This window comes from Xiphias gladius, chromosome 13, assembly GCF_016859285.1.
Source record: "Xiphias gladius isolate SHS-SW01 ecotype Sanya breed wild chromosome 13, ASM1685928v1, whole genome shotgun sequence".
NCBI lineage: Eukaryota > Metazoa > Chordata > Actinopteri > Istiophoriformes > Xiphiidae > Xiphias > Xiphias gladius.
In genome coordinates, this window is record NC_053412.1 from 1,307,414 (window position 1) to 1,331,258 (window position 23,845).

General features: G+C 45.8%; 1 protein-coding gene across 1 annotated transcript in view; it reads right to left on the reverse strand.

Moving 5' to 3' along the window:
* The window catches only part of LOC120798363 (prolactin receptor-like), a 37,542-nt gene that overhangs the window by 12,303 nt on the left and 1,394 nt on the right, over window positions 1–23,845 (reverse strand). Inside the window, exons 3-4 of the mRNA XM_040142613.1 lie at window positions 8,226–8,335; window positions 204–342 (exon numbers count right to left, since the gene is read on the reverse strand). Coding sequence (XP_039998547.1) covers window positions 204–342; window positions 8,226–8,335 — 249 coding nt within the window. The remainder of the gene's footprint in view (window positions 1–203; window positions 343–8,225; window positions 8,336–23,845) is intronic.

A 23,845-nucleotide genomic window follows, 5' to 3' on the forward strand; every position in this document is an offset into this window, starting at 1 on the left:
TTAAATTCACCCTTCGTTTAGCGCGTAAAAGCGCAAACACTTAAGCTGTCAGAATAAATGCGCAGCGGTGAAAAGTATTTCCATGTGAAAATCACATAATAAAGCAAATGCTCCAGAACAGGGACATGGCGCAGCCTACTTAAGACGATAAAGTTGAAGTTGAAGTGAAAGAAAAACAATCCCTGTGAGTGTGGTGCACGTACTTTTTGGAGTAGGTGAGGACGTAGGCGACCTCCTCGCCGTCTGTCAGGTTGTCGAGCGGATGCCACCAGCAGGTGAAGTCCTCCATGTTGGGCGAGCGGCAGTAGTAGACGTGAGGCGTCGCTGTCACGGCGGCCTCCTCTGTGGAAACCGCAAAGGCGAGTCAGTGCGGGCTGACGCCGCCGAGTGCTGACGTGTGTTTTCATGCATGTGCAAGGTCAGACACGGGTGGACTTACAGACAGGTGAGAGGTGGGCTTTCTCTTTATCCCTCACATTTTCTGGCCGCCAGCTCTCACCCGCTGGACTTGAATCGCACACCGTCATGCAACACATTTTATTTTCTCAGTTTTGAAAGGTTAAAGCTTAACAAAAGAACACAATAACACCAGCTGCGTCCTCTTGTCTTCCTACCAGCCCTTTTATTCTAAAGCTCTTTAGCTTTACTGAGGAGGAGATTATCACTGTAACTCGGGTTTTATCCTGCTCTTTAATTGAAATAATTGCTAAGTACAGTGTGTTGGCTTACAAGATAAACCTGAGGGGTCACAAGACGATTGACTTACTAGGAAAGGAGAGAAAAAAAAAAAAAAGGGAAGGAAAGATTGAAACACAGTGGAAACACAGTAAAATATCATCTTATCTGTTAAAGGCGCGACACCTCAGGCAGAGACAACGTTTTTTCATGCACTGGTCAATTAGGAGATTTCGTCTCCTTTCAGACTAGTGGAAGGAAAAAGCACAAAATACACATGTAGGTGTTTATTTTTTCTACCCTGTGTCTATTTGCATCAGTGGACTTTTTCCTAAAAAGCACCATGTCCTCACACGTGTCGTGGTAAAGCTCCTTCCCCCCCGCACAACGTTCATGGGATCCCAACACGCTCGTTTCCTTTGTGTCGGCCGCAATATCATAAATAGTGGTTTCCACTGAAAATGTGTGAAATTTTACAATACGTTTCTTTAAAGGCTGTTTTCTCTCATGCTCTGAGCCAGAAATCCCCACTCCAGTGGCACACCGAACTTTCCAGTTTTATTCCTGTCTATGTCCTGAAGGACCTTGGTCATATATCATTCATAGCCTGATTTATGTGACATTTATTTCCTAAAAACATGGGGAAAATTGTTTTGCTTTGTTTGTTTTTTTTTACAGCTGCTGACAGTATTTTCTGATTTATGGAGCGATGAAAAAGAGACATCCAAAGCGCCCTCTGTAAAAACCTTTGGCTCAACCAGGTTCGGTTGCTTTATCCAGTGTTCAGATCTCTGTTCTGGAAATTTCTGATTTATTTATTTAGCCCTCATGTAAGCAATCGGCTGGGGAGGTCTCCTGGTGATAAAAGTTGGTTCAATTTTTACCCTACACATCAGACTCTTTCTGATCAAGTGCTTGTGGGTGCATTGTTCCATTGTGTTTCTGGTATGAAAAATAGGACGAACATGGATCTGGTTCTCTACCTCAGTATCCTGGCCAAAGCAAGTCGATGGCACAGAAAATACGTGAAACAGCACATTTTTTCACTTTAGATTGTCCAAAATCGACAGAATTTAAACTGGCTTTTCCGCTGCCTGGCGGCTTTTATAATGTAAATCCAGGGGTTTTTTTCCCGGCGTCCTCCTTTGTGCACAGAGCAGCCACTAACCCGCTGCACTACGAAGGCCTGTGGAGGTGAGGAGATGAATCAAACTCTCTCCGCAGAGAGAGCACAGACACCTGCTGCCTCTGAGGGCAGACGGGACATCAAGTGCCCACAAGTCGTAGTTTTCGGCAGATGCAATCTCCCAACCCGCCACAAACCCTGGATCCCCACCGTCCTCATTAATGCTTCTACTTACAGGGACAACGGCAACATTTCGTATCATATTTCTTATTATTCTACAGCTACACTGGTGAGTAGCAGCTGCGGGGTCCGTTTCTCTATCATCACGTGCGTTCTGCACAATCTGAACGCAGTGCAGCCACAGCCCCCATACAAATATATATGGAGATCTCCATGTGGTGATGCCCTCCGCAGTCAGTCAGTCTTGACACTGGCAGACATGGGTCCAGTTAGTTTTGTGGAAAGCGGTCTGTCCTTCTTTCATCATGTTTTATATCAGGAAGATCTTTCTCCTTCAAAAAAAAAAAAGGAAAAAGAAAAGAAAAAAAAGAAAAAGCTGAAAAATGACTGAGAAGGAAATGACTGGAAAATGGAGAAGTAATAAAATGGCCATTGAGTCACAATGTCAGGCCAGTAACACACACACACACACACACACACACACACACACAGTCCATTATCTAATTCATCTCTGTTTGATGGACTGTTGGTCCCATGAATGTGATTTAGAGCAGCAGTGGAAAATTGATTGGCGTCTGAAAACAGCAGGAAGTAAGAACAACGCTGCCTACACAGACCAACATGCTGTTTTTGCTGGGGGAAAAAAAAGAAAAGAAAAAAGACACAAAAACCCGTCATTAGAGGCAAAGTCTCTGAACGCTTCTCGTCCGAACAGAGATATTTTATAAACATTATTTTATGTAAGCATTAAACCATGAGGCAAAAAGATGAGTTTCCCCATAAAATCTGATGCTTTACAACTGTATGGTTGTAACTGCTGGCCCTCATAGAGAACAGTTCAAAATCTGTTACGAATGACAGCATATTAGCTGGAATGCTTTACATCCTTTGTTTATTAAGGTTTATCCAGTCAAAGGCCCCTTATACGAGAACTGAAGCCCCGTCAGTTTACTCAGTGTAAGTAGAGGAGGTCTGACCGAAGCATCGGTGGATAAACATCCTCGTACAATATAGGGTTTTATTTGTCTTTAGTCCGTCGGTGCAGTAAAACAGATGTGACAGATGTGTTTAACTTTATAAATAAAATGTTAGTTTTCCCTTAAGAGGGAAAAAGTGAGGCGCTTTCCTGCAGATGAAACACTGGACTCCAATAGTGGGAGTTTGTTCACCATTCTTTGGCTTAACTGAGACATGTTTTCAACAGGAGGATTGTAAAACAGATAGATGGAGGAGAAAAAAAAAAAAAAAGGGGGGAAAAATATGAAGAGATTACAGACGGAAACATTTTCAAAAAAGGCACCTGCTTCTTTCAAATATGTCTTAGGCCAGTGAAGTTTCTTTCAAATTCACTCTCAGGGTTTTTCTTGTTTTCCGGTTCGTTTCAGCCCCGCACCTGCATTTGCACGGAATCTTTTTTGCATATAAATGTTGAGAGTTTGCAGCCGAATGCCCAGAGCGCATGCCGCATAACTGCAACGTCCAGAGTTCCACTCAGGCCGGGGACCCTTCTGATGCGCGCCACACCCCTCCTCTCCCCTTGTTTCCCTGTCTCAGCTCTGCCATCTAACTGTCAACATCAGGTTTGTGTCGTATTTATTCTTGAGACTTCATGTTACACGTACGCCACTGCAAAGGCTTCGAGTCCTGCTTCTCATGTAAAAGGAAATAAAAGAACATTAAAACGGCAAAACATCATGTGCCCTCGAGAGATCGTAGCAGTCAGAGGCCAGCGGTAATCCATCAGAGAATGCATGGAGCTGCAGTCTGGGGGCAGCAGGGAAACAAACGCCTGTTGTGGTTGCTGTAAGGAGCTCAGTGAGCCACGCTGCAGGGATCTTCTAATCAACAACCTCCACTTCCCAGAAATAAAACAATAAAGGGCGCACGCTGGCCACAAAGAGAGCCGGAGAAATGTACACCTGCAGCGAATCAGACCGGCCCCGGCACGGCAGATTTACGGCAGGTGCTGCGCAGCGTTTACGGTCCGGTTCATTTTTAAAAAGGGAATTAAGTTTGAGTTTAATTGAATCAAGGCGTCATGTGGACATAATGTAACGGGACAGAGAATTAAAATATCTTTCCTCATGTAAGAGGAAAGATATTTTCAACCAGTTGAATAATAAAAAAGGACCATGCCACAGTTTCCAGCCCTTCACATAGGTGTAACCACTGCGACATTTTAAGGGCTCAAGGGCAGGGAAGAGCATTTGTTACTGGTTTTTAAAGACCGCACACTGGCTTGCAGGCAGCTAACTCGTAACTCTGATGCAAACCTTTCCATTTCAGTTAAGACTTTCACTTTCGATAAAATCCAACAGCCGCAGGGTCTGAAATTTGTTGTAACTACCACAGGTGTTTCAGATCAAAGTTCTGAGAGGGGTCGACGTGGAGAGTCCCCAGAGAGGCACTTGATAGCCAAGAAATCCCCGCAACAAAAACATGCCCGTGTATCCAGAGAGGACCAGAGAGCGTCACACCTGACAGACACCTGCACGCTCACACTCAAAGTGAGCACACGACTGCACTGAAGAGTCCCTCGGAGGCCGCGCTGTGGCACATCTGGAGGTGGTCCAACCTGCGTCGTACTCAAATATCAGCCAGGTGCAAGTTCGTTTAAGAAAAAAAAGAAAGAAAAGAAGCCGATGCTAAAAGCTCTACCTACCCACTGTGCACACTGAGATCCCATCAGAGAGCAGGCAGAACCAAAGATGATCATATCATAATTACCAGCTGTAAAGGCTCGTCATCCAACGCTACTACCCAGAAAGCATTTCCTGATCCAGGTCGTAGCTGGGATGTGACACGCATGCAAAAAGATTTCCCCTCGATGCCGGTCTGCGGTGCGACGACACGCGTTTTTTTTTCATCCTGAAAAATACGCATCGTTTGTGTCAGTGCGGCGTTTTCAGGCCCATTCTGTGTTGTGATCTGTGAGGACAGAGCGGTGCTGACAACATCTGGAAAGTGAGACGGCTGCTGAGGATTTCATTTCCTTGCTTCTTTCTGGTCAGAATCCAGTTTTCCCTTTTTAAGACTTTTAAATCGGACACATTAACTGACAAAGTAACCACCTACCGAGGAGATTTATTGCGATTTTAGATCGACTTTATAGGATATAAGATTAGATTTATGGGATGATTTTCCCATCCTTACAATTTACGCGCCACAAATGAGACGGAAATGACCGAAGTCATGAGACGCTGCTGCTGTTTATCAGGAGACTGTTTTCTTTCGCTGATGTTGACGTAAACTCGGTCTGTGATTTGGTAACTCCTGCTGCGTGGCTCAGACGAAACGTTAAGGAAACGAGCCGAGGGCCGCACGGGCGCTTCATGTCCAAACAGAGACGGGCGGGGAGAGACGTCTGGTTATGAAGTAACGTGTCCGGTCACATCGACTAATTGGAAGCCAATTACACACAGTTTTCATGGTGAGAGGAGCGTAAATAACCTTTCACTTGGAACAAAAGCAGACAAATCTCAGTCAGAGCCAATCAAACATCAACCTGTCACGGACACACTGATTAAAAGTGTCCATCTCGCCGCAGTGTGCGCCGACAGTCGATCCGTGCGAAGCCCTCCGCCGTTTCTGTGCAAAGGCTCGGTCTGACTGCCGGATAAAACGCTCTGCGAAAAAAAAAGTGGACGGAGAAGGAGAAAGAGGAGGAGCAGAGAGAGAGAAAAGGTGACGGCATTAAAAGGAGAGAAGCCCTGCGGCAGAAAGACGGATGCGTTCACGAGTGTTTGAAAAAGAAAGGCAATGCCAGCAGGGCCGCCCTCAGCGCACCCTCACATCACAACTGCCCCTCACAAGCAGATTCAAAGCAGATTTAAAACACAGATGCACCGAGATTACGGCATCTTTTCCACCTCGGCCAAATGTCAAACAACAGGTGGATGGAAACAAGTGGCAGCCTCCCCCTGTGAGAGGTGTTTGTGTTACCGGATTCTTATTTGAGTTGTCGTTCGTAATATTCTGTATCCAGGTAGAAGTCGCTCTTTGTAACAGTGGGAGAACTTCGTCGCTTTTGGCCTCAAAATCGTATCAAGTTATGAAATGCAGCTTAATTATGTAGGGACCACGGCCACCGTATTTCTACCCATGATGGAGCCTCTCTTATGCCTATCACAGTGTAAAAATGCTGAAATGTCCAAACGTCCCGCAGTCTGATCAAAAAGCCCCAAACAGGGCCGGTACAGAGCGTGTCTGCGCAGGTCTAAGCTCGCCGCAGAAAGAGACAGAAATTCAGCAGTGAAGAAAAGTCAAGTGATAAAAGTTCTCAAAGCAGCAGGGCTGTGAGTCATCCTCCCAGCTGAGGTATAATTGAGCTGCCGACACATCCAGCTGAGCGTAAAGAAAATGAACGACACAGCTGGCGGCCGTCTGGGCCCGGTCCTGCCAGACGGCCGCTGCTAACGGCCACAGTGCTGTTTGCTTCTTTTACGGCCGACACAAACCTTTGTGAATGTCACTGCAGCACGTCCAGTGGAAAGTGGCCAAACCGATAGGTGAGTCTCCCTAAAGCGGAGATCAGCGCTGGGCATTAATTATCTCTACAATACATCTCACCGCCAGCAAAGTGCCCGACTCAGCCTGATCAAAGGCACTGATCAAGCACGCGGCCGTGACAGGTCAAACCTGTGACAGGGACTCAGCCACCGAACCGTTTCTTTTCACAGGAGTCCGCTAAAAAGCTGCGAGGAAAAGCGACCTGCACCAGCTGCTGTCTTGTCTCCGAATGTCCTACACCTGGTCCCTATGGACGGTCCACCTTAGTCCATCCCGATCCTGCAGCGGAGTCCCGGCCCCATCAGCAGATGGAAGCCTCTGTGTAGTTTTTGACCGTGACCTTTCTTTTGAGAATCAAGTCTCAAGGGGTTGTGCAGTCCTGCCTCCTCTGAGGAGCTGAGGAGCATCCCTTAAATCAGGTCTGTCCTTTCTAGTGCTGATCCTGGGAAGGTCATACGTGCGTCTATAATGGTCACTTCTTGATTTGAATGATTCGCTGTGTTCAGGGGGAAACCAGAAATCGATGTCACGCATTCGGTGCAAAACATTGCTGCTCAGCTTTTAACATCAGGCAGGATAACGTAACTTCTGGTTACCAGTCTTTTTAGGAGTTGATTTCGAGATCTTACTGATCATTTTAAAGCGCTTTATGTCTTGGTTCCTGGTTACATTGCTGAACTGCGGCGGCCGTGCGAGCCAGGCTGCAGCCTCGGATCCTCGGGCAGGACCGTGACCCAGGGTGACCAAGCTTTTTCTGTCTAATGTCATTTCTATTTATATTTGGGTCATTTCTACCAATTTTCTTTCTCTTCTTTTTTGATTTGTTTGAATATTTTCTTCTGTGAAACCCTTTGTAAGATTGTTTCAAATGGTGCTATATAAATAAAGTTTGTTGTTATTATTATACTGGTGCACCAACAGCATAAACACAGAAGCATTTTCCTCCACTTGTTTTTCCGCACCCTGCGACGTGTCTTCCATCATTTCAATCCATGAACCGTAAAACGAAAGTGACTCTAATATTTAAAACTAAACCAAAACATATTGTTTGTCACATAAAACGAAGAACAGACCTCCTGGTGAAACTGATTAAAAGATAATCCATTTGGAAATTGTGTTACTGAATTGTGTTACAGCTGAGCAAGAACTGGAGGCTTTTATCATGACAAAGACAAGACTGTGGGGGAAGGAAATCCACATGCTGTGAGAGGACAAGTCCGCTTTGGACTTGTGGCCCCGATGAGTCCAGCCATGAGCTCTTAAGATGTAAGAGTAGGCTGTTAGTATGTCGCCAAAGAGACAAAACCTCATCTAGTGTCAGCCAAGCAAGATGCAGGGTCAGTGCCGGGTTGGAGTTCAGTAACAACATCTGGAGTTGGTCATTTGGTTTTGATTTAGGGCATCATGAGAACACAATTAACACATGCAATGACGTCCTGTCATGTAACGCTACGACGAGGACCCCGAACACACTGCTCAGAAGATCAGGCCTGAGGAGGAAGGCTGGGAAAATGATTCCTGCAGGTTTCTTCAAAAACTTCCACACAAGTCTCTTGAAAAGAGTGGAGCCATGATTAGATTTTTTTTTGCACAGCTCTGGAGGATTCTGTGTAACTTTCTTTTTTAGTTTTCTGCATTGTTTTCTGGGATTGATAAATATATACTTTTTGCCCACAAATGTCTGGTTTCACTGGAATTTAAGTTTAAAAAGTAACATTCACGTCCTCAGACTCACCGTGGTCGTGTCTGTCTTTATAAGTGACGTCCTGAGCGACAATCCAGCTGCAGCCCACCAGAGGAAGCAGACAGAGCAGCCGCCACAGCATCCTGCCGCCTTCTGTCAACCTGTCAACGACCCAGAGAAAGGTGGAAATTTAGACTTTGAAGGGCAACGGCGCGATCGCCCGGCAGCTCGGAGTCCGGAGACTGAGCAGCAGCGACGCAGCATCGCTTCCCCTCATTCCTCCTCACTTCCTCCTCTCTAACAAGGACGCCACTGCCTCGACAAATATCGCCTGAGGAGTGCATGCTTTCTGAAAAATGACACCATTCGTTCGCTTTAAAACAAAGTAGATAACGGAGGGGTTAATTCAAACTTTTAACCGGACTTCAGGACAACTCAATTCCCACAGTCGTACAACAGCAGTGAAAAAAGACCTAGAATCTGTCACATCACAATGGAAAAATGGTCAATCGGTACAGAAATCTATGACCGACAACATCAAAATGAAATCATTGAATTATTCCGCTGTTATTTTCAATCTGGGAGCACATGATGTACAAAAAACACGATGATGCAAAAAATGGAAGCAGTATTACGACGGACAAACAGATGTGAGGCCTTATTTTGTCTTATAATTGTTCTTGTGATTATTAGTTTATTCACTTAAAGATAAAAATAGGAAAACATTTTTCCACTTTTGATGCCTACCGAAAATAAAAAAATAAATCTTGATCCGTGTTTTGTTTTCCATTTCCCAGACTGAATGAAACGGACGGAACAAAGGCCGAGCTCCGCTGACAGATTACTCTCAGCGTCACACCGCCACAACGACAACGGTGAGACCGAGCGCGACACTGACATTTTGCATTTCCCAACCGTTAGAAATTGTGAAACCTAAACCTGGATATTAAACTGCAATCACGACCACTGTGTTTAAAATTTTGAATTACGTCCAGATTTGAGCTCAATAAAAAGTCCAAACGCTTTAAAATGGAAGATGATTATATTGTTGCGGGCGGTAAAGGTGAGTAGAGGTGAGTCTAACCTGAATTATTTTACACACTATACCTACAACTGTAAAGACTCAGAACTAGTGGATTACATTTTGTATCAATAAGTTGAATCCGCAAAGTAACTAGTAACTAAAGCTGTCTGATAAATGTCGTTGAGCAAAAGAAGAATATTTATGTATTTGAAATGTCGTGGAGGAGAAGTATAAAGTAACATAAACTAGAAATACTCAAGCACCTCAAATCTGTACTTCAGTACGGTACAGGAGTGAATATACTTAGTTACTTTCTACCACTGCTAATTTCTTCTTCTCCTCTCCCTATTTGTGTGTGTAACAGCGAGGATATTTTCACCATCGGTGGATTCTTGAACTCCGTTATCTCAGCACGTAAACGGCTTTGAGGAGGGCAGGGTCCTAGCGGCACTTAATAAAAAGAAACGTTAAGGAATAAACGTGGTTATGATCGTGACAGTTGTGCTGCATTTCAAGGCCCAGTCATACGGTGACACCACACGCATCTCATTCAAAGTGCAACATCATTGGTCTTCTGCTCATCGGACCCAGAGGGCGCCGGGGTGTAAGGGTCCGCTGAAAGCTCATTACGCCAAATCAGCTTAGTCCAGTGAACTGCTCTGTCGGAGATTACTGAGCACGTGCAGCACGTCAGGCCAGTCTTCAGGAGTCACTGACACACATAGATCGCAGAAGGGTTATTTTTCTGTCGGTTAATCGAAACTTTCTGCAGAGGTGCAGGTTATCGGGGATTCGTTTAAAAATCACACCTCACGCGTTGCAAAACGACAGTAGAGAATATGAACTAGACGTAAACTGAAGTCTTAGATCGCCATCCCTCGATCTAAGTTTAAATTTCTGGCTCACCTGCCAAAAACCTACCAGCCGTGGATCATTTTAATCTCCATGAACAGCTACACACAGACCTTGTCCACTGCAGGACGTTTTCCAGGAACCCTCTAAAAACCCTAAGAACAGGAACCTTACCTCGGAAGCCTGGAGAAACAAGGGTCTAAATTTAGTTCCCAAACCCAAAAAAGTCCCTGCTGTGAAGGTAGGACTCTGCTGGTCCAGGAACTATCAGGGTCAGGTTGCCTGCCATATCAACCAGGACTACATAGAACCCTTTCCCACTGCAGAACTTTACCAGGAACCAAGAAAGCTTTGTAGGAACCCAGGAGCTTGAAAATGAAGGCCTAAATCTAGATCCTGAACCTGAAGGTGGGACTTTCTGATGGCCCAGGTGACGCTATCAGGGTCAGCCCAGCTGCCAGAAAACTACCTGCCGTCAGTCAGCTAGCGCGATAACAAATAGCCCCTTTCAACCACAGGAACTTTTCCGGGAACCATTTTATGAGCTCAGGAACTTTAGCTGCAGTTTGGCTGGAATCACAAGGGTCTAAATCTAGTTCCTGGCCTGCTAGAACTCCTTTCTGATTGCCCCGGATCTATGGCGCTATCACGGGTTTTCTCCGCCGACAGTGACTGACCGGTCTCCACCACCATTTTAAAGACAACATCCTTTCACAACATCCACACTACGGTCACGACTTGCGCAGCGGTAAAACAACCTGCTGTCCACGTGTTCACCGAGCGTGGTACGCTTCGGTCTCCGGAGCTCGGCGGACGGTATTGCACCGCCGTGCTTCACCTCTACTGCGTCCCATTATGTTAGAGCTGCGGTTCAGAATTTTTAGAACGGGCTCGGCAGCGTCGGTGTCGACCGACTCGTTGTTACGAGCTCGGCTTCAGTTCAGGTGCAAGTTCTTTATCGACACACGCGGAAGCAAAACCTGGTCCTCCCGGGTTAGGGTTAGGGTGCAACGTGTTCGACGGACGAGACGCGCGTACGCCGAGCAGCAGAAGTGCTGACGTTGGAGACTGATTCGTCTCAGAGGGCGACTGATGTGAGTATATCAGAGTAAAAATGTGAACAGCGGACTCGCGTTGTGACTCTGCAGCTGGTGTCCATCACGGTGCGTCTGAATGAGCCTCTCGCTACGAGCATCAGAAAAAAAAAAAAAAGGAGCTCGGGTCAGGTACCTACGTCACCTCTGTGTCACGTCTCCCTCCTGTCCTGAGAATCCAATACACTCTGCTGGCTGGATCCCACCAAACAACGTCTCATTTACTGATTCAATTTGTGGATCTGATTAATCATCGTCTTTGACCTCGGTCTCACATGACTAGGTTCAAGCTTTTCTCTTCTTCTTCTTCTACTCCTCACTTTTATTTACTTTTATACTCATTGCCTTTTTTACTGCCCTTTTCTTTCTTTTCTTCTTCCTTTTCTTTTCTTCCTTCTATCCCTCCCTCCTTCTGTTTCTTATGTGTCCTTTATTTTATTCTTCTTTGCTTTTGCCCTTCCTTATACTATTCCTCCTTTCCTCTATCCTTCCTTATGTTTCTATTTCCTTCCCACATCCCCCCCTGCTTTGTTTTTCCCTTCTCGCTTCATTATCTCATTTCTCCATTTTTTCATCCTGACCTTTTATTTGACCTTTTCTCATTTCTTCTTTTGTATCTTTCTTTTCTTCATTATATTCTTCCTTCGTACTATCATTTTTTCCTTCTGGCTTTCCTTATCTCCTCTGTCAGCTGATCTGGATACAGTAGGTGTAAATCCAGAGTAATTTTAATGTGATCAATTTATCACATTTTACTGCGGACACCTTTACTTGTAACGGAGCTTTTCTCTACTGTCTTATTGCTTTGAGGATTTGAGGACAGGAACCAGACATAAAACAAGGTGAGAGAACAATTAAAGGCCTCATGTGAATGATCAAACGCGGAGACTCTGAAATGGTGGGAGCAATGAGGTCACATGGCAGCTTTGGGGTTTTAAAGTCTGCTCTTATGAGGGGCAGGACGACAGAACCGACATTCAAACAGCAGCAGCTCGGTCCTCGAGCGCTAAAACAACAATCACAGTGAATAATCCCTGCCTTGATCTCATGGGAGAGGCGGGGGATTAAAACAAGGGCTTGCTGGGTTTTATCTGGAAGCCTCGGCTCCTTCCACACCACAGGACGCTACGACACAATGACACAAGAATGACCGCCGCAAAAAGCCACTCACACTTCAAACTGAACACAGCAACGCCAGACCCACCACTCTAACTGCAGGTTTCTAATCCCTCAACATCTGCCGCTCAGATTGTCATTTGAGACAGGAGCTTGGATTTCGTACCGGCCCAGATCACGAGCCATGCGGGGTATTTAAGGCCCCGACAGCCACCTGCGGCTGATACTTGTGACAAAATAAGCGCGTTCGGTTTTCCCCTCTCGGATGCAGCTTAGTGGGTTGGCAGGGCATATCATCATCATCATCATCATCATCTTTTTCAGTCAAAGTCCAGGGGCCAGAAATATAAAAAGAAATATGCCCTCTGCTCATTAGATTTGGCTGCACGGTTGGTTCTGTGCAATAAATCTTAGCCTTTGTGAAAATGGCTGCACGGTTCTAATTCGAGCTCCCACGGTGAGAGACTGCGCATCAATTCCTCCCTGTTTGCTCCACCAACTTTTACATCTGAAGAAAAAAGCAATTTCACACATTTTCTACGGCAACATTAACAGAGCAGCCACAGTCATGCAGTGCTCTCGGTATTTGTCAGGCCTGCTAACTATCGTTAGCGGCGATACTTTAATCTCCTTCACGGTAATTCATAAATTAGACTTTTCTTCACGGCTAGATTCTAAAAACGGGTGTTCCAATGATTTATTGTTGCAAATCTGATTCTCCTAAAAAGACGCTGAAATTGAAGATCAGTCAAAAATAAAAAACACTGAGTCATACTGAAAAAAAACAACAAAAAACCAGACTGATGAATGGAAAATATTTATTAACGAGAGATTATTAAAACTGGAAATCATCACTAGTCCCACTCCTTCTGTTTTACCTGGTATTAAACAGCGTCACTATGACAGGTTTCAGTGGAACAACCGAAACGACAGCTCGTCAAACAGTTGTGCGTTTCATGTGGGAAGCGATGGGGGTGAGGTGTTTGTGAGCGTGAGCAGATTTCTGTCAGGCTTACTCTCCTCACCTCCGGGTCACTGGCTCATTCACGGCCCCCCATCACACAGAGATGATCTGAGAAGCCAGACGGGAAAGCCCCCGTACCAGCTTCACGCATGTGACTCCTTGGACCGAGAAGAGGCCTCTTTGAATGTCCTCACTGGTCTTTCTTCATCACGCTTTTTGGATCTGCGTCGACCCAGAGGGACTACATAAACTGAGGAATGTCCACTGCCTTTCATTCGAGCTCCGGAAGCACACAACAAGCCCTCCGACGCATCTCTTTTCTGCTCGGAAGTAAACAGCGCAAAGACACAGATGTTGAAACGCCTGTATTAACACTTTTGCTTTAGCCATAATGACTGCTTTAACGTGGAGTTTTAATGTGTCATTAAAGCTACTTACCTGAGGAGTTACTGTGATAACACCCAGCTGGATTACAACTGTTTACACTTGTGATTAGGGACTGACTGAGGTCTGCGTTCATAGCCCCTTTTACTGGCCCATAAATCGACAGCGCGCATGGTAAAACCACTGCAACGCCCGGCTGCTTTCACAGATACAAAGGTGACCAAGCGTGTTCAGGGGAAGTTATTTATCATTTCAGGTTAAAGTCGTTTATGCAACTTTTTTCTTTTTTTAAATCAGGTGCACTTCTCCACGTCCTTCAACCCTCATAACATCAACAGGAAGTCATACGGCACTGATGTAACACAGCGTAAAAAAATGTAATGTCACAGCAAGGTGCATCGAAGGGTAATCATGTAGTTTTACAGACTGAGATCCTCGGCCGAGAACTCCACACGCACACAAGTACATTCGGTACATGCAGTACTAATGCACTACAGTATAAGGACTTTGAATACTGATAGAAAGTAATACCGCTTTCTGATAACGTCGACACATTCCAGGGCCTGACCTCATCTACATCATGCGGTTTAAAGTTCATGGCTGAGACATTCTGACCTCTTCTTCTCAGGAAAAACAACAATAAAACTCCCCGACGCTGAAGTTAGGGCCGCCCGCCGTCTCCTCCAGCCCTCACCCTCTTTCCATCAGGCCTCTTGCAAACTCTAAAAGACGCCATAAAATCAAAACCACACAAAACCGTAGGAGTAAATACGGCCGAGGAAGTGAAGGTGTCAGCCACTGCTGCAACTTCGGCGCAAAACAAAACCTTTATGATATTTAAAGAGGAGAATTCTCGCTTATTTTCCAAAGGAAAATAAAATCATTTTCTTGAAGGAATCTGCACAGGGACACACTGAGCCTGTATCAATTTATTCAATGAAGAAGGTATTTTAATCCTGAACGCCAAGAATTACGAGTTGATGGACCATCATGCGTCATAACTTGATCCAATTATCGTCTAAGAATTCAAAAAGTGATCTGGAAAGCTGCGGCCGCAGTCATGCAGCTGTGAAGGATGGGACAGGGTGAAACCGGATTAGATCAGCTGTGATTGGTTGGTACGATGAATCAACCGTGACACGTGGTAGGACGTCCCTCCAGAGGACAGGAAGTCTTTGTTGTGCTGAGCTGTATTTAGCCTGCGCTAACGCTGCTACCAAAATAGTTTCCAAAACACTACTTTTCAATTCTAGAAATGAAGTCGATAACCAATTACCTCCATTATAAACAGGTCTTAGAAAAGTCTCAAAGCTCCTGAAATCTAAATTCAAGGTCTAAATTCTGTGAATTACATATTTAAGCAAATATCTGAATATCAGAACTATTTGGAAATATCGGAATTTGAGGCGGAACGGTGTTTCTGAAGATCCTGTATTTGAAGATTCGAGGAATCCCCGGAAGAGCGACGGACTGGACTTAAATGTCCCGACTGAAAAACGTCTCCATCTTCCGTATAACTAGAACCGAATTACACAGTCACGCACCTTGGAAATTGTGAGGACATTCGTCGACCTGCAATTGATGGACTACAAAAAATATTACATGTAATATGATCAACTGTCTGCAGCTCTCTGTTGGAAAAAAACAAACAAATAAAAATCTAATCACTGATTAAAGTCATTAAGGGGCTGGAGCCTGCCCTGACAATATCCGGCGTCTCACCCTGTTGCACCTTCCTTCAGCAGCTGCTTTTACACACTTTATCCACGTTCTCCAATCTGTGCACGCACCACGTCCGTTCCACAAAAAAAGGGAACGCTATGGAAAGCGGGCCGCAGGCCAACGATTCAAGCCCAGCTGGCAAACCCGAGCTGGGCCTGATGAGCGCGATCACGAGGCCCCGGCAGCTCTCTTAAACTGACGTCTGACCATTTTTCTCACAGGCTCATCTGGTACATGGAGGCGGCGTCTCTCCTGCAGGGCACCACTCACTATCTGAGCGGTCGCAACGCGCGCTCTACCTGTTGCCGTGGCGACCGGCTCCCTACGCGTACAGCGGCGAATCAATTCCCATCTCAGCCCCCCCCCCCCCGCTGTTTGAAAGGAGCGAGGTCGCGCAGGCAGGGGTCCTGATGACCCACGGGCTGACAGGGAAATCCATTCTAGTGCATCCGGGAGCTTAACGTGAAGAGACGCCGCAGCCGGACGCGCTGCGCCGCAAGCCACGCACACGCCGCTTCGCGCATCCGAGACCGAACGCACTCGCAACAGGGTGTCCACACACGGGGGGACAGATTGCTGTGCACTTGGACCAAACTAACCTGTGACATGAACACAAGGACTCTGCCTCAAACATCTCTATTTAACAGCCTGTGAATTCTGCTTTGGCAGAAAAATTCCCGTTTATCCAGCGCAACACATTTTTCCTTTTTTTTCTTTAAAAGCTTTTTTAAAGTTAAGCTGGAAACTCACGTAGAAGCACTGCAGTGAGTCATTTTGGTCAACGTTGGCCTTCAAACACCTCATGGAAAAAACCAGACCTCAAAAGTCGAGTTTTGATTCTTCAGAGCTGGGACCAGGTGTACGAGCTACGAGCACAGGGCTCAAGAAATCCCCGTAAAAACCACACCTATGTCAGACGGATGATCCAGCACTTCAGTCCAGACTGAAGAAATCTCGTACCAACGTTCATGGTTCCCAGAGGATGAATCCTGACTCTGGTGATTTCTCTCCTCTGGCGCCACCATCAACGAGCTCGGCATCTCTACAACTCTTTGATGGATTGTCAACATTTTAATTTGTCCAGTACTTTGGTTTGTGAACAAATACCTGCAAAACTAAAAAAAAAAAAATCAGTCTAACTTTGTGTAGCAGAAATATGTTGTTTCTGCCTTCCTCTCTTGCTAATGACTAATGGGCCGTCACATTAATCTTGCGATCTCCTCGTGGGAAAGATTGTCCGAGATAAGGCGGAGTTGAAAAATAAGGTTAGAGTGAAAATCCAATAACACAACATTTATCTTTGAATCTGTAGAAGGAACCAAGCTCCAAACTCAGCGTGAATCAATTTGATTGTCAGCTAACGTCATTGATTGCTTGACTATTTTGCAAATCGGAGAAGCGCTCAGCGAAATGCCGATCAAGGGCCCACGAATTACCGAGAAATCCCCGACGACGACGATGGTCAATAACTAAATACCCACAGCCATGTGTCATGACAGCTGCCCTTGCATCACTGTACAACCCTAATCGATTTGACAAATCATTGAAAGTGTTCTTGTTTGCTGTTATTTTCATTCACAGGTCTGATGACCGGTGGAACAGGCAAAGTACTGATATACTCCAGCAGACGATGAGTGTATATCCACGTCTGATTACAGATAACTGTGGGGGTCGAAATCCGTTTTACGGCGTCAGCGATCTATAAAATACAGAGCCATGCAATTACGAGTCTTAATAAACCTGACAGGAGGAGTGAGCGCAGTATCTCGGAGTTTCAGGAATCCTCCTCTTGACAGACGCAGGCCAAGAAAATGTATGAACACAAACTCGTGATTGAACAGCACAAGGCGCTTTCAATCGGTGGGACTCCGGCGGCACAGCAAATCAGACCTCAGTAGAGCCACGAGTCAGCCCCTGCAAGTCGCCTCACTTGTTTGCACTTACACGGATCAAGTGGTGAGGAAAATAAAACAAAAAAAAGAAATCCGTGGCCGTTAAGATCGCTCCTGGTCCGAACCTCTGAGGAGGTGCGACGCTTAAAACCCCTTCAGCGTCGCTGCAGAGTGAAATCTGGCGTCCAGTTTGGAAACAGGGACGCTCTCACAGTCACTGGTTTGTGGAAAGAGTTTAGGTGAAAGTATGAAGATATTAGATTTCCATCTCATCAGTGTAGTTTTCCTGGCGGTCTTGAAAATGATTACGACTGTTCAGAGCTGGAACTCTGTTGACAGAAAAATGACCGGCAACGTCATTTTTAAGCAAAAAAAAAGAAAAGAAAAATGCCAAATCGTGCGATTCCAGCCTCTAAAAGGAGATGATTTGATGCTTGTCTTTGTCATATATCACTGTATCACTGTATACTACATATTTTTGGGTATCCGGACTTTTGGTCAAACAAGAGAAAGATGGCATTTAAAGACGTGACGTGACAGTAATTGTGTCACGTTTCACTCACTTTTAAATGTATGACACAAGTACAACACACCTTTTTCACCTTTTTCCCTTTCTGATAGATCAGGAACATGTTACCATGGTTTTATATATGTATATATATATATATATATATCCTTCCTTTTCAGGCTGCCTTGCCTCCGGCTGTTTAGCCACCACAAGAGTTGGACCGACGGCTTTCACACCGACCCAAACAAACTAAACCCAACGGCACAAACTTAGAGTTCATTTGAACCAAAAGGTTAGAGGGTTTTTCTTTTTAGCCTTTTTTTAATTACTCTGGGACATTGTGTTAACTCACACTACACATATTTAAATCAGCCTTTCTTCACGGCCAGAACCTGAGGCTTTCATGCTCACACTGTATGGATCAGTTGACCGGCCACGATGTGCAGCGTCAACGGTTCTGTCCGGGGACAATTCCCAAAGAAAAAAGTTTATTCAAACAGGACGAGAGAATCCTCAACAATGTTGACGAAAGGGCAGAGAAAGGCAGCGATTCTTCTACGAAGAGAAAGTCAGAAGACAGAAGAAAAATGAGCCAGAGACGGAAGAGGCAGACAAGCTGATCCCTCTGTTCTGCAGTGAAGTTCAGTTTTGTATCACGGCTCAGGCAGCGAGATTAGCATTTTAGCCACAACACGTAAAACACTACTCCAGTTTGATCAAAAAAGCTCACCACAGATTTGGAGATTTTGCCCGGGTCTGAACCGAATCCTGGTTCCATCCGTGCCGTGTCTGCCCAGCTCTATTCACTTCCACGTGGTAGTTAGGCTCAGCTGGTCTTGCGTCTGGTCTTTGGACCTGCGCAAAGCGGTCTCGTCCTACCCTCTGGCCACCACGTCTTATGCAATTTTAAATAAACATCGTGGCAGTTACTTAGTGTCCTCTCGTTAGAAAAAGCCTGTACTTGATGTCAGCTAGATAGTGACTGTTTGACAAGAGTCAGAGGCCACCAAATGTTAACGTGCGGAGACACCGTGTTGACAACCCGCAGTGGCTTTGCAGATATCCTGCAGAAAACAAGACACATATTAAATGCGGTGAAATGCATTATTTATCTTTATCCCAGCTTGGATAATAAAACACTTACAACACACTGAAGGCAGAAGTTGTTCCTTTGTAACCACAGCACCGGTTCATTTATTCCAAAACTATTCAGTGTTTCTTTCCCTTGAAACACGTCTGCAAAACTCTGATTAACATGATGGTTTGTCCGCATATGGAAGTCGTCAGGGGCTCCAGTGGGGCGACGGAGAAATTCACCCTGAGAGGGCAAACGTTTAAAAAGCCATTTGAAATAAGAGATAAGGCTTATTTAGACAGCGGGGCTGTTGCTGTTTCATCACAGCGCTGTCCCCTCAGGCGAGTCGCTGACCTTTAACAATAAAGGCTCTAATTAAGTCTCAACAAACAAACAGGAAAAAAAGAGAATGGATCTTGGTGGCTTTCAGTTCAATTAATTGCTGCATTCAGTTTATCACTACCAGACTGGGAGCAGCACAACACATGCTTTGTAAGTGCTGACATAACATTTCAGATGAGGCTAATACAAAAAAAAACAAAAACAAAAACACAAACCGACTGTTTTGAAATGAAATGACGGAAGTGGTTGGTTCATTCAAGCGAAAGGTTCCCAGTGAACAAAATGCATGGTCACAGTCGAAGTTTGTGGAAAAAGTCCCACATCTCATGTGCAAAAGTTTAAACCTTCACTCTAGTCAAAAAAAAAAGTTAATATTTCCTGCCTCAAACATTCTTGGTGACAGATTTTAGTGGACGTTTTATGCCAGATGTTGAAACTTTCCGTCCAAGCTGCTCTGAAGTTTGTTGATCAACCAACTAACCAGATGTGTGTTTCCTACTGGACAAAAGATGAACCAGTAACTATTCTGACAGCAGAATCCCTCCGAGTCCCTTTTTGAGCGAATGTTTTAGCGCAGCGTTGTAAACTAAAGCACGATGCGGCCTGATGACGTCCGTCTAGAGGTGTGGCGGTGCCATCAAAAGGCGCAGTTTGAAGCTTTAGGGCCCAAAACTTCTTGATTCAGGTTAGTTCAAGCTGGTGGCCATGGTTGAGAAACACTCACCCACACCCACACCCACACCCACACACACACAACTTTGACTGTTGGTAGGAAACAGGAAACCAACAGCGGTCTGTCACACACTCTGTGAGCCCAACCATCCATCCATCATGCTCTATGAAAGTCTCCCGCTACTTCTGGCTTTGTTTCCAACAGCCGAGAACGATCGAAGAGTCTGTGGTCGGGACCGTCTCCCTAAACCCGCGGACTGATTTTCAAGCCTCGCAGAAGTGAAGGGAAACCGGTATGCCTGAAATTTGGGTTTGTTTCTCTGAAACGTTGTGACTGTTAAAGCTTCCACGTGGCAGTAAGGGTAACGGAGGAACAAGACGTCTCTGTCAGACGGTCTGCTGGACTCCGTGGCCACGACTTCAACTGCCACGTGCAGATCCAGCAGCGATAAGTCTTATCTGGAGGATGTGCGCCGCTCCGGAGCTCCACTCCAGCAGGGGTCAGAGCCTCCGCCCATCGCAGCTCACGCCGCGCCTCAGGCAGACGCACACACACGCACACGCACACACACACACACACACACACACACACACACACACACGGCAGCGCACAAACGGGCAGGAAACACTGATCTGAACAGACAGACAGGGGCATTCGATCCACAGGGAGTCACATGTTTTTTCGCATCAACGCTGCAGCATTATACAATCCTGTGTCCACGCTGACCTGTTACTAATTAACAGACGGACGGCTATCATATCAAGAACAGGCTGACACACACTGACACAGAAACATAATGACAACACCGAGAGGACAATGGTCCATTTTAAAAGGGATCAGGTCCGAGTCACCAAACCATCACTGTTGAGCGATGCTGCTTAAGTTACTGACTTTCAAACCACATTTCGACGACATTCATGGTCCTTTTTCTGCAGTAGCCACCGGCCGCACTGTATCTGCATCCTGAAACTGGTAGTTTTCGCTGTTTCAGGTGGAGTCCAGCTTCCGGGGATCCGAGGTATTCGCAAGCTTTGTTGCGCTCGGTGTCAGGAAGTACGGTGAGATTGTGCGGGGAATGTCTGGTGAACTGTAGCGCTGCAGTGTAAATGGTGATATGCGGGCAACACAACGGGTCACCGTGCCGGCACAAACCTCGACTTATATTTCATCGCGACTTTCCTGATCGACTGACATGGCACCACCCTAATACTAGGGGTCAGCCTCACTGACTCAGGCATGTTCAACGGCCAACAGCGACTAGCACACGGAGAAACCGCGTTTACATCCGGAAACGGGGCAGAAGGGTCACACTAGAGGCTAGTCCACTTTGTCAGCAATTACAGCTCTGTCTCCCGTTTACAAAGAAAACAAAGGCGACAGTGTGAGAGGAAGAGAGGGTGTGTGAGGCCAGAGAATGTCTCGAGGCAGGACGAAGGACAGGAAACACGTGAGAGGCAAACGCAGCCCATGAGCGATGGCAGCTTGATGGGAGCGACAGTCTCGCAGTTAATTAGCCATAAATCAAAGCATTGGACAAATTGAAATGCTGACCTGATGATGGATGAAAAGTCAGAGGGTCACCAGAGTTATTACAGTTCATCCCCAGCAGTTGTTGAGATATTTCAGTCTGGTCCGAAGTGGTAGCTGCTGCTGGAACGGCTAAAAACACGGCACGCCGGTAAACTCAAACTCAAACTCAAAAGGATAAGGCTTCGGCTGTGGTGCCGGCCCGACGTCCAAAAACCTCCAAAGAAGAGGATGAGGAGGAGAGCAGGGGAAAGGGGGCAACGTGGAATGCGGACCTTCAGTCGACACCAACCGGTCCAGAGTCCAGTCCAGGCCTTGGACTTTGGTCCTTGCGTGCCTTTCATCAAATTGAACGTAATCTTAACAGCCGGTCTTCTTTTGTCTGGCTGGCCGTCACTGACAAAGCTGCTGCCCCCGGTGATCAATACGTGCCACGTCAAAGGGGGGCAGCTGGAGCTCAGCTGCTGCACTGAGACGACCAGTGATGGCAGGGCCGGCGGCGGGTGGATGATCCCTGCCTCCTCCTGCCCACACGTCGAAGTGACACGCGGAACTTCGGACGTGCGAACAAGATGAATACATGTGTACATTAATACAGATGTAAGTCGCTTCGGATGCCGCCGTTGGCAGCGGTGAACACAGGAGGCCCGGCTCTAGGAGAACGGCGGTTTGAATAATGTGCAGTGAACAAACGGTCAAAGGAGAGAAGCCTCTGCATCCTCAGTCCCGTCTTTGCCCTTTAAGGTGTAGTTAATTAAATTACCTTTTTTCCGAGGCCTGTACAGAGACAAGATTCCCCTGTTGCCCTGGCCCCCTCAGATAATGAACGAACGTATGATGTTAAGGGTCATATGACACATGACCAGCCACGTGGTACTGAATTGTATATGTCCGAATGGATTTTCCACTCCAACGCACAGCAGACAGGACGTGTTGTACAGTTCTGGTAATGTTAAACAGTGCAGGGCAGGGAAAGTTCCCTGCTGCTTCCCCCATCCGTTAAATACTGATTTCGTATTTTTCTGAACAGGATCCGGGGGTTTTAAACACAAATCCACAAGTGCTGAGCTTTAGCTACTTTTCAGGCCCGGCATTTGTCCGGTCTGTCTTGGATCTGGTCCGTGTTTTACATGGTCCATCCCAGGTTTGGAAACTTTGAAAACGGCTACCGCACCAGAATAGTGTGAAACACCTGTTCTAATTTCCCACAGCTCCAGGTGACGTCTTCAGGTGTCTAGTTTTGTTCGACCACATTCAGTTTAATATCAAAAATTAGATTCAAGTCTTAAATTTGAGAATCTGACACCAGCAAATGCTCTACATTTTTACTTGAAATAAAAAAAAAAGGACTAAAGTTATTATTTGATCATCAAAATAGTTTCTGATTAATTTCATGTTAATTGACAAATCGATTAATCGACAAATCATCGCAGCTCTACGTTTAGTCGTCAAGTCGAGCCTACAATCATTCCCTCACAACGTGAACTCTGGGCAGAAAGGACACACTGAAGCCAAACCGTGAACCGCAGCCTACTAATACAAATCTTCATAAAGAAAAACCTTGATTTAAAAAAAAAAAACAAAAACAAACATGTAGCAGAAGTAGCAGAAGTAGCATGTAGCACTGCTACGAAAAGGTAGCAGTGTGCAGAGTCTGTCCTAGATTTAGGATCAGTAGCATAACAAATTGAATAAAATGGAATAATGGAGGGTAAATGCACACTACATTAAAGCTCCTAAACCTTTTTTATTTGGACTGAAAGACGATTCAACCCCAACTGATTATTCAAAAGATATACAACAACACTTACAACATGACCCCCAGAGATGACCCCCATCAACATGTGAAGTAGCTGCAAAAAAAGTTGTAGAAATCACAAACCACAATACATAGAGAATGTATGTCCTTATAAAAAAAAAAAAAAAAAGGGGTACATGACAACACTGGGAAATATTTAGTTGACCCCACTGTCGACCAGGACGACCGGTCACATCACAACACTGGACAGTATTTCAACAGACCAAAAAAACAACCGGAATCCACTCAATTTTATAAAACTACGAGAGACTGACTCAAGAGGGAAACTTTATGTTAAATTCACTTTCTTTGAACGAAACTACCCGCAGGTCTTCGCCTCTCTCCCGTTTTCCTCGGCGGCCTCTCGGTATCTGTAGTTCGGTTCTGCGGGTGTCTGACGGATGTTCACAACATTAGAAAACTAACAGTGAAACACTCAACAGCGGCCACGGAAAAACGTCTCGTTTTCCTCTGCTTTTCTTCGAGGCGCGGCCAAATGTGCGAGTCCCGCCGTTCTTATCCGCTGTAACACATGCGGTCACCCAGGAAGTGTCGTCACCACTGATAGCGCTCCAAGGAGAGACCAACGCACCGTAGTTCCCGTTATCACGGCGACCACGCGTCGCGATCTCATCTAAAAACTACGGCCGCATCTTCTTTGGCCACGGCCGCTTCAAAAATAAAATGCATCTGCAGTCGC